General features: G+C 42.3%; 1 protein-coding gene across 1 annotated transcript; it reads left to right on the plus strand.

Annotated features, from left to right (window-relative positions):
• The first annotated feature begins 1,347 nt into the window (after positions 1–1,347).
• LOC116486660 (transmembrane protein 14C-like) lies at positions 1,348–5,930 on the plus strand. The gene is made up of 5 exons (XM_032183064.1): positions 1,348–1,393; positions 1,573–1,656; positions 3,890–3,991; positions 5,475–5,562; positions 5,766–5,930. The coding sequence occupies exons 2-5, from the start codon at positions 1,581–1,583 to the stop codon at positions 5,821–5,823; spliced, it is 324 nt and encodes a 107-aa protein (XP_032038955.1). The 5' UTR covers positions 1,348–1,393; positions 1,573–1,580; the 3' UTR covers positions 5,824–5,930.
• Positions 5,931–11,144: the final 5,214 nt, after the last annotated feature.

An 11,144-nucleotide genomic window follows, 5' to 3' on the forward strand; every position in this document is an offset into this window, starting at 1 on the left:
AGTAAGTATAGACTTACTTTTCTCTCAATTATGTTTATACTTCGTTAATTGTTTCCAGATACCTGTTCTAGAGTGTTTATCGTATGTCTGTACTCAACAAAATGGCTGCCACTGTTAAAACAATTTTCATTTTTTGAATTTTTAAATACACAAGCTCATGGCCAGGACCATCACAATTATAGAAGCTAGCTGTAGTAAGCACCAAGAAAAACCCACTCTGCTCATCATTTTAAGAATGAAAAAGCAAAAATTCCACATATTTTTGTTTCTAAGGTTTAGACTTACAAATAAACATGAGCCATTTGTAAAACTCCAAACTCCCTTTGCACTAACAATTGTGCATCAGAACAGTTTGTGGGCAGAGAAAACAAATGCTAACAGCTTCTAAGGTGAAATGCAGAAGCGGGCCTGGAAGCAGAACTCGTATTTCATACACGGTGAGTAAATGCTGAGCTACTAAACAGCGTGTTGCCTTTTTTTTTTTTTTTCTCTGATGCACATCAGAATGTTTTCTATTCTATATATAACAAGATAGCAGTGAGGAAGCTCTTCCCGTGTCAGAAACTGATCGTGGATGGCACTGGTAAAGCAGACGGAGCCACGACTGTACGGCAGGGCCGCCTGGCACACAGCCTCGCAGCTGAGCCTCAGGTGAGTTCAGCAGCTCTGGGTTTCTTCCAGTTTCTCTGCAAAATCCTCTTGGGGATCTCCAGTGCTGGGATATGGATCACAGGCCAGTGAACCGTGAACCTCACAGCCTTTACGCTGCCCTAACAGCAAAGCCAACCCCTTCCAGGAGAGGGGCTAACAGATGAAGTTGTTTAAGGCACTGTTACGGGAAATAAAAGATCTACATTTCAACCACTTAGGCCACAGAGGGAGTTAAAGTGATACTTTGTGACCATGTGGCTAATTCACAAAGATCTGAAAAAACGTGTTGTAGAGAAAAAACGTGTTGTTTGCAGACAGCACAGCCCCGTGACGTTTGCTGCTCTGTTACGGGGCGGTGCAGAAGCCCCTCCGCTGAGCTCAGGGACTCCTATAAGGCTAAGTGTATGCGTATAGCCGGTTAGAACAAGTCCTGCAGCACCACTTAAGTAAAGAAAGACAGATTCAACAACTGAAAAAAAAAAAAAAAAATTGCAGACAAGACGTTTTCCATCTTGTAAGGTGCAGAAATCCCCCATGTTTTCCATAACAGGGCTGCACAGCAACTACCAACGAAAGCTAAACGCAGCCAGTCGACTGCCCAGAGGTTTTTTTGGTTGGTGATGCTGTGGTTTTTCTCCCAAAACAGGCGGAAAAGGGAAGTTTTGGGCGGCGCGTTGCCCTCTCACCTCCCCTTCCGCAGCCTGCTCCGCCCCGGGCTGTGTGAGCGGGGCGCCCCGGGCAGGTGGGCACAGCCCGGGGACCCTCCCCAGCGAGCCGGGGGGCATCGCTTGGGTTGGGGGTGGAGGGTTTGGGCAGGTTTTCCTCCTGGAGGACCTCCCTGCGGCAAAATATTCCCCTCTTTCCCCTTTTTCCCCCTCCGATGTTAAGAGCCAGCTCCCCTCAGCACAGTTTCTTTTCCAGTTTCCAGCATGGCTGTGGACTGGCTCGGCTTTGGCTACGCTGCCCTGGTGGCATCAGGAGGGCTCATCGGCTACGCGAAAGCAGGTATGGTGCTGGGGTCCCCTTCTAACCCCCCCCTAAATTTGCCTGAGCTGGGTGGCTTCCTATGAAAGCCCCCTGCCAGAGGTGAAGGTTGTCAGCTTGTGCTGCGTGCTGATAGCCTGGGGCTGGTCGGGTGTGGTGGGTGCTTTGGGCTGATAAGCTCACAGGCTGCTTTGGGTGGGTGCTGATACCCCACCTCTGCCTCATGTGCTTCAGATAAACTGCCAGGAGTTTGCTCCAGAAACCCTCTTCCCCTGCTGTTTTAAACATTCTATAAATGTTCTTTACCTTTAAATGACATCACCGTTTTTTTCCCTTAAAGATTTATTCTCGTTTTAATGTGTGGTGGTAACAGTATGCTGCAAGCTGCACGGTTTTCAGAAGGATCCTTTTTCCAGGGAGAGCTGAGCAGTGCAAATCAGTCCCTGAAGTTGTTCCTTCCCCGGGCTCCCCAGTGTAAGCTTCATCTCCGGCCTGCTTTCACTGCCCAGTTTGCCCTTCCCCAGGCAGAACCGTGCATTTCTCCCTGCCGTGGTGCTGTCACTCTGAAATCCTTTCAGCTCTCTCAATGAAAGTTTGTTCCTTCATTGCAGAATACAGTGAGACCCTTACCACTAGGTGTGACCACATGGATGCTAACGCCTACTCCAGTCTGCTCCCTACTGCCTTGGGGCTCTGAGCGTAGCTTAGGGCAGGAGGGACACTACTGAGAACTTAAATAGCTGATTTCATCTGTATTTCTCGGAGGTCATTATGAAATGATCAATATCTTATCTTCTCTTCCCAGATGGGAGGACGTGGTCAAGCTGATGCAAGAAGGGAATTCAGGTCAAGGGGTTTTTGAAGGGGGAATGGGAGCTTGTATGGTGATGTGCAGGGAAATTAAAAAAACAAAAACAAAAAAAAAAAAAACACTTTGTCATCCCTACTAATAAATTGAAGAAACCAAAAGAAAATTGAATTTTCATCCATCAATCTGAGGATCTGAGGTGTTCTGTTCTTGTACAGCCAAGTCGACATTATATACCTTGGGAAGAATATGAGAACAGGGCCAGGGCAAGGTCTTTTTTTTTTTCCTTATATATATATATTTTCTTTTCCCCTCTCTCCCATTAGTGTGTTGTTGTTTTGAGACCAAAGAACTTCCCCAGCCAGGGGTGGTATGTTTGTCCTAGGAACTGTATGTGCCATAGGTGCTTAAACAGGGCCTCAAGGTAAAACTCAAGGATGTGATGGCCGTTTGAGGACGCCCAGGATGCAGAAGGAATTGCATTTACCACAAGGTGGTACTAAACTGTGTTCTGTCCAGAGCAGCTGCTTACTAGAGTGTCTGTCTTTGCACGTGTACAAGAATGTGATGCTTCCCGTTATCTTCAGCTCTTGCTGTTTGTATTAAAAGCAGGATGTGAAGCAATATTATAGCTGCTCTGCTGATGACTGAAAAGTGATTACTTTCTGGCAGCAGCATGTGTTCCTCCTGTAACAATGCCAGGAGATCTTTATCAGCGTAGATCTGCAACCTCGAGTCCTTTTAACGGTGACCTATAAAAACTGAATATATAAAGGACCACCGTCAAGTAGCATTAAGTCCTGAATTTTCCATTAGCCTTATTGAAAGTATTCACTGCTTGCAGAGGTTGTGCCATTTCCTTACCTGATGTCATCTATAAATTGCCAATCTCGTGGTAGCTCAGCATTATCATTTGTACTGAAGGCTTGGTCCAAAGTCTGGCTATTTGACTCCTCTCTCTTACTTGACAACTCTTTATTTGTCTGAATACCCTCCTTCCTGCCCAGTTCAGTTCACACATCCTTTTTCTGATCTTAAACCCTTCCTATTTAATCCCTTTTTACATTACTGCTTTTCAAGCAGTTCCAGAATCACTACTTGAAGCGACGTGCTTTGGTCTGCAGAAGAAGGCCCCAAATAAATTTATCTTACTAGTCTTTCTATCATAAATTTATTTGTGGTTTTGCTGGTAATGAGTTAAATACCAATGCTAATTTTATCTTGTGCAAGATCATTTGAATGTGGTTCTTGATTCAGATCAGTGTGGTCTTAAAAAAAGACAACCCCCACCACCCCTGGTCTGCTTTATAATGATCAATGCCCGTGGTTTTTGTTTGTTTGTTTTGTTTGTTTTGTTTTGTTTGTTTGTTTTTTACAAAGCAAGTAATCTAATGAACAAGTTTATTTCAGAGCTTCTAATAAATGTGTTATCTCTTATTCACCCAGGTAGTGTCCCATCGCTAGCTGCTGGCCTCTTCTTTGGAAGTTTGGCAGGACTGGGTGCCTATCAGCTCTCACAGAATCCAAATAATGTTTGGATTTCTCTGAGTAAGTCTTCTAGAGCTTTAGTTGCAAGGAGTTATATTTACCCTAAAACAACTGGATACTAAAAATGAGTACCTAAAAGTCTTTGCAGAAATGTTAAACTGTTGGGGCTACAAACTGAGTTTCAATCAGATCTTTAAACTTGTGTTTGGTGAAAATCTCTTTTAGTGGTCAAACTCCACTGCTCTTCCTGGAATGTGAGCCATTGGTGTTATTTAGGTTTTTTGTTTTTAAGAATATATTGAGAATACAAGTGGAAGATCTGCTTGTCTTTGTGTGTCTTGCTTAGTATTTCTCACTACATTCCTGCTTTCCTGCATCCCTTTTTAAAGAAATATAAAGTGTTCTGGGTGACATCTCATCTTTTTGCTTCTATTCTACAACAGGAGATGAAAATACCTGTTATCCATCATTACAGCTCGTCTTATGGACATCAAAAAACCTACTGCTAGTGAAGGAAAATGTGTGTTAGGATAAAGTGAAACTTACATGGTTAAAAAAAAAAAAAAATCAAACCAAATGCCATTATTTCACATCCTTCAGGGGAAAAAAAAAAAAAAAATAAACATTTGGTGTTTAAAAGATTGGCACCATACCATGCACAATCTCCAAAATTCAGCTTTTAACTTTCTGCCATTTACCATGCAGAGCTCAGGATTGCCACCAAGTTAGGACACATTAGCATGCTATCACTTCAACCTCATTATACCTAAAGCTCATGCCACTTGCAGAATAACACAACTTGAGCTTTTCTCACTCGCTAGCAAGTTAGGGTACCTTGCCACTGAAATAGGCTGAGAACATATGTAGATAATTCCAGCTGATTATTCCAGCTGATAATTCCAGCACAGCTGATGCCTGACACTTGTTAGGCTGCTGTATCTCAGGTACATGTGGGCATCCACTGTTTGCTGAAAAGGGTAGAGATTGTGATTGATTTTATATGTGTGGAATTACAAAAGTGTTACTCCATTTGGGGAGATTGAGCAGAGAAGCAAGCTACAGTAATGCAGTTTCTTCTTCCTTCTTTTCAGAACTGCAGCTTCCCTGACTTTGGGAAGCAAACTGCTGAGTCAGTGCTTAGTCAGTGCTTAAAGTGCCACTGACCACAGCATTTGTTTGCTGAAGCTGTGATGTAGCACCTAGCTCTTTGCCATAGAAAAGTCAGAAGTGAAAGGAGAAGGCCCAGCATTTCTTTCTACTTTAACACTGTCTTCAGTGCAGTCCACTTTCACTTCCACATCTACTGGATAGGTCAAAAACTGCATGGTCAGCCCTCAACTGGCACGAACTCAGCTTACAATACCTACTCTTCATGTACTGAGGTGTTCCAAAATTTACACAATTTATTGACTCTTTTTGTCCATCACATCAAGTAACCTTTTTTACTTGATGATACTACTTATTTCTGTTCTGTTCTGAATTGTAGCATCTCTGTCACACACATGCACCTCTGCTGACCGGACTTTTTAATCTCTCATTTAAGTTACATCTGGAACATTGACTGCCGTGATGGGAGCAAGGTTTTACAACTCTGGAAAATTCATGCCTGCAGGGCTAATTGCTGGTGTCAGGTACAACACAATATACTTTTTAAAATTTATTTTTTAATCTCCTGTATGTGATTTTATTTTTTTTTGCTTAATTATACTGAGATAAAGTACTCTGTACATCTTTTTTCTTTTTTGTACGTCAGTTATGTGAGAAGTATCTCAAAATGGATTGGCAAGTTGCTATTAATTCTGTGGACTGACCAAGTGTTTTTCCCCTTACACAGTTTGCTGATGGTTGGAAGATTAGCACTGAAGATGGTGGATAAGCCCCATGAAAAGTAACTGTTCACTTTACAACTTAATATCTGGATAAGGAAACCTAATAATGAAGCTGTATGAATGTAGAAAAAATATGAAGCAGTTTTCTACATGAAGACAGCTTACTGTTTTTTGCCTTTTTTTTTTTTTTTTTTTTTTTTTTTCAATGGAACGAAGAATGATGGGGTGGATAGTCTACTATCTACTAGTGGACAGTACAAGACATACAAGGTGTCATTTATTTCAGTGATCTGGTAGAGCTATGACTGTGTAGTGAAAAATTTGGTCCTGCTTTTATTTTTTTGAAATACATTTTTCAGTGTTTAACACTTCCAATTTTTTATATTCCAAAGTATACTGACGATGTGTATGAAGTACACAGGACCTGCAATCTAGAAAGTACCCACAAAGTGTCACCAGCAGAAATGGGCTCAGTACAGCACTGTATCTCATGCCTTTCATACTGAGTATTACAGCACGCTTTACCTGCTGTATTCTGAGTTGAAAATGCATTATGTCTATAACACCAAACAGATCCTACCTTTTTATGACGCTAAAATGTTGCTTTTTTTACAAGTAAAACTTATTACAAACCTTTACTTGATGTTTTTGTATTCTTTCTGTCTGTACGGGAGACAAAGGTTATCTTTTCTCTCTTATTTTTATTTTTTTTTAACCTTACCTTCATGTTCCTACCTCAGTGGAAGTCTGTGCAGTGAACTGCTATACAAATGTTGTCTTTTCATGGTGTTTAAAAATACATTTTAAATGGAAAAAGATTAAATTTGGGGTCCTCATTAACACATTAATTTAATTTTTAGTGATTTACAATTATTGATATACTAGGGTACTTACATTTTGTAACTCATATTCTAAAGTGATATTTTACATGTTGACTACTGAAGATTTACTGAAGTTATCAAATTAATTCCAGGTTTTTTAATGTATTTCATGTTGTGACCACCTTGTTTCAGGGCACTTAACCTGTAAATAACCAGATTTCCAGGGAGCAGCACTGAAAACATGTGAAAACATCTCTGAAATCCTAGTCTCAGTTAAATTGTACTCTGTAAGTAAAATATAGAGTACATTAAGTAAAATCCTATAGAATATTTGTAATGGCCTTAATACTTTTAAACCAGTGAATGTAACTTAGTAGAAAATTCCATCACTGCTACAGAATTTTCTAGAGCCATTATAGAATTAAAAACATTACTACCCTTTTTCATACCGCATGTGCCTAAAAGGCAATTCTACAAATTTTATTTCCTATTTTACTGTTTAGGTTTTGGTGTGTGTGGGGGGGGTGTTTCTTTCCTTTTTTTTTTTTTTTTTTTTTCTTCCACTTAGGGTGGTTTTTATGTAAACTGAGATTATTATTTTTGTATTGAATTTGCTGTATGCATGCCATGACTTCAGGGAAGCTTCATGCTGAGAGCCAGATTGTATCTGGATGTAACATTTTAAGAGTGATTTTTTTCTGATTATTTTATTTTTAGGAATCTAATAGTTAAAATGATTGTTAAAGCTAGTGTTTTCAAAGCAGACCCTGAAACTAAAAAGAAGTTAGTTAAATATTGCTAACAGTATCAGCATGATCTGGAAAGACTGCTGCTTTTTAGAGAGATGGGGAAACGGGGAAACCAGGCTGGCGCAACACAGACTGAGTCACCAGGCTTCAATAATTCAGAGCTTAGTCATGCCCCCAGAACTTGATACCTTACAGCACTGACAGAACAAGAGAATTTGGGTTAGCAAATCCTTATTGCCAAGAGTGAAAGCCCAGGCCCTCTATTCCATGTTACCGTCAGTGGCTGGTGGAAGGTGGGTGGCAATCGGTGATGTGAAGTACCTTGCTCCTCTCAAGATTACAAGAGGGAATTTCCTATTCATTTTGGTGGATAAATCCTCTCTTCAAAGCAGGAGCTGGAAAACCATTTGGACAGCCTAAATTTCACCTATGCTTTTTGTTCACTTTGGGCTACCCTTGCTCCGGGTCCGTACCCATTCAGGACCCTGCGTGTGGCCTCCCAGTTTTTCCTCAGAGCCTTTTAGTGATGCCTTGTTCTTCCCCTGACTAGACACAAACCTTCGGGTAGGGTCGTATTGCTGAGCATCTTCTGGCTGAGGTGAGGTGCTAGCATTGCACTGGGGCAGTGCCGGGCGTGAATGGGCTGGGAGTGCTGCAAACCACCCAGCTGGTGGGCTGTAAGAAAGGTTTTTTGGGGATCAAAATCTCATACACTTGGGTGCTTCAGTTGGGCCTTACTCTTTATAGATACAGGACAGAGACCTCAAATATGGCAACAACATACTGAGGTTCAATTGCAGCGCTGATTTGAGAGGCAGAAAAAGCAATCCTGTTACTCACCTGTCAGTAGATGTCACACCCTAAGCTGTTCTTTCAATTCACGTGGCTTTCACAGCCAGCAAACTCCCTTTCATTTCGTACAAATGTGTAACACAGCGTAAGAACATTAATGTCACACCAGCAGTACAGGTGCCGGTCTTTTAGAGTATCAAAGGAGAATGAGAGGAAGATGGAAAACATTTAAAGTGAAATGGTTTAGGGGGGAAGCAGTCAGGAGCTGTCCCACTTTATCCCTTATTCCTAAGAAAATTGTGCAGGACTGTTGGCAATGCAAAGCCATCCCCTAGCCCTCGTCCTGCCGTGGGCTTTGGGAGTGCAATTTGCCATGTCCCAGTTCTGTCAGTCACGGTGCTGGGAGCTGCTCGCACTCAGTCATCCCCAGCTGAGGGTCTGCCCGTGCTGGAACTAATACGGCCTGAAGCATGAAGCAATTACCATTTGGTGGTGTTAGGATTCTCAGCTTCCTGACATTATACTCATGCCTTCTGACTGAACAATTTTAATCCACCTGGAGAAATGGGAGGGGAAAGAAAGGTCGGGAGAACCTCCAGGCAGTTACAGCAGAAGGAAAGCCTTCGTTCATCCAGAATCCTTGCAAGGAAAAACTGCAGAATGAGGCATCAGTAGTGGCCCAGAGACATCTCCTGCTTCCTTGAAGTGCCGTGATGGAGCAACTCGAAGTGCTTGTGCTTCTGTGCTGTATCCCAGCTCAAGTCCAGCGCACAGGTGCCTGTGGATGGTTTTTTGGAAATCGTGCCTTCCTTCTGAACCTGTGAAACGGAGATAATATTTTCTTTCTCTTCCCCTGCATGCAGTTTGTCTCCTACAACCCCACCTTTTACTGGGTGCTTTTACAGTGCATGGCATGTTTGCTGCCCCAGGAGCAAGGAGCAGTAGGTTGATGCAGTTTTTACTGCTGGTAGTTAACATTCTGCCCTTGTTTAATTGCCCTGCCTTCCTCTCACCAAGAACAGCTCTGGAGGAGGCAACAGTAGGTCCTGCAAGAACACTCACCTGTGCTTGAGATGGGTGCTGAAAGGCTCCACGTTGCCAGCTGCAATAGGGTCCTGCTGAAAAGTTTCCCATTGTCCTTCTGGGGAACTAATTTCACACAGCATGACACCAGACATCCTGCCTTCCAGCACGTAACTGGACAGTTCTGGTTGTTGGCCTGCTCTGCAGAGGCAGCACAGTGCTTACTGAGGAATAAAGGGGAACTGTGCAAACACTGCTCAAAGCAGTGGCAGGCAGTAGTACAGCAGCCAGGCTCACGCTGCAACGCACCGCTGTCACCACAGGGTGAAAGGAGACGTGCCACTTTCGGGCTCAGGCAGCAATGCAGTGGTAAGCTCAGTCTCCGTGACAATGCCAGGACTCGTTTTTATTTTCCTGGGCCCCTCTAGTTACTCTAGGAGTGATACAACCACAGTTTGGAGGGATTATAAGGGAACAAGGAGCCTGGCTACTGCTGGGATCCTCTCGGCCTATGCAGCCAGGATACCATCCTCAAAGAGCTGACGGCTTGGGAAAGAACTGAGAGAATGGGATGAGGATCAAGCTCTACTCATCAAGCCCCTCTCGTCCCTCCTGGGCAACAGAGTTGAGAAGGAGGGACCTGGCCTTACCCAAGATAGCTGCAACAGGGTTACTTTCCCTCTGCTCAAGGAACTGCACTACTGCCTCCAAAAATCCTACGACAACAAAGACCTGGTCTTCAGACTGTTAGTAAAAGCTAAGAACAGCGTTAATTAAATAGGAAGCTTCTTGCTGCTGGGAATGCAGCAGAAACCAGACATCTATAAAGGCTAAAGTGACAGAAACCCAACAGTCTTTGAATAGTAGTATTTATCTAGAATTTATCTATTTTTATCTACTACTTATCTACTATTTATCTACTAGTGATAGGAGACTCTTGCGACCATGTCACAACTTCCCTGACAATTTTCAATCATGGCCAAGATGTACTATTGATTGAATACATACCAAAATCAATTAGTCTCTTCTGCTGCTGTTTGCACACACTGATAATACTGACATGTTTGGTCACCTTCTAGTCAATGACAGTCCTGAACTGCAAGGATTTTTTTTAGGCAGGGATTTCCAATTGCGATCTGTTTTGCAATGCTTATATACACACCTGTAACATGTCACTTTTCAGGATATTTTGGAGCATAAAGTCTAAATTATGACAGATGAGGCAATAATGCAGTAGATTTTCAGATGACTTTCAAGAGCTCTTCAATCTCAGATAATTTCTTGAATTCCTTTGAGCCATCTTGCACTCCACCTGACATACTGGCTCAGGCCACACAGCCTGTTACTCACTTCTGTGACTTTTGCTGTTGGAGATGTACTGCAGAGGTTTCAGGATGAAGCACCTCAAAACATTTCAAACTACTTATTTTCAAATTGTTTGAGTTTTGAGTCTCCCTGCCATGTACTAAATTGTGTCGGCTGTCTTCCCCATATCGTACGACCACATTTGACATACTGTATTTGTTAAATCCAATGACCTCAGAGGCTTCTACATGGCATGAGTCCTCCCTGCCCCTCTCACACACTCCCAAATACCATTCTTCTTTAGAGTCACCGTTCCAAGTGAATGGTGGGCAAACAATTAAGAAGTTAAAATTGTACATTTTATTGCCAGGTAGTCTTTGGGCAGACTATGCATTTTTCAGATAACCAAAATATAAACTTGTGCTCAGACAATCAACTCTCCTGTACTACTGAATCCCAAGAAGGTAGCAGGTAATCTTTACTATTTCCTGTGGAGTCCCTCTTTACTTGCTTCAGTCTCCTTATAGCAAGTTAAAATCACTTCAAATTCAGGAAATCACATGTGGTATTTCAAAATTTGAGGAAATGGACTCCCCAAACTTCCATTTAAATCTTTACTGTTTCTCTATGACACTGTATCAGTCTCCCAACTTTGGAATACCAAGATAAAACTTGCAAACAATTCCAAAGCACA

This window comes from Aythya fuligula, chromosome 2 (assembly GCF_009819795.1).
Source record: "Aythya fuligula isolate bAytFul2 chromosome 2, bAytFul2.pri, whole genome shotgun sequence".
Classification (NCBI taxonomy): Eukaryota; Metazoa; Chordata; class Aves; order Anseriformes; family Anatidae; genus Aythya; species Aythya fuligula.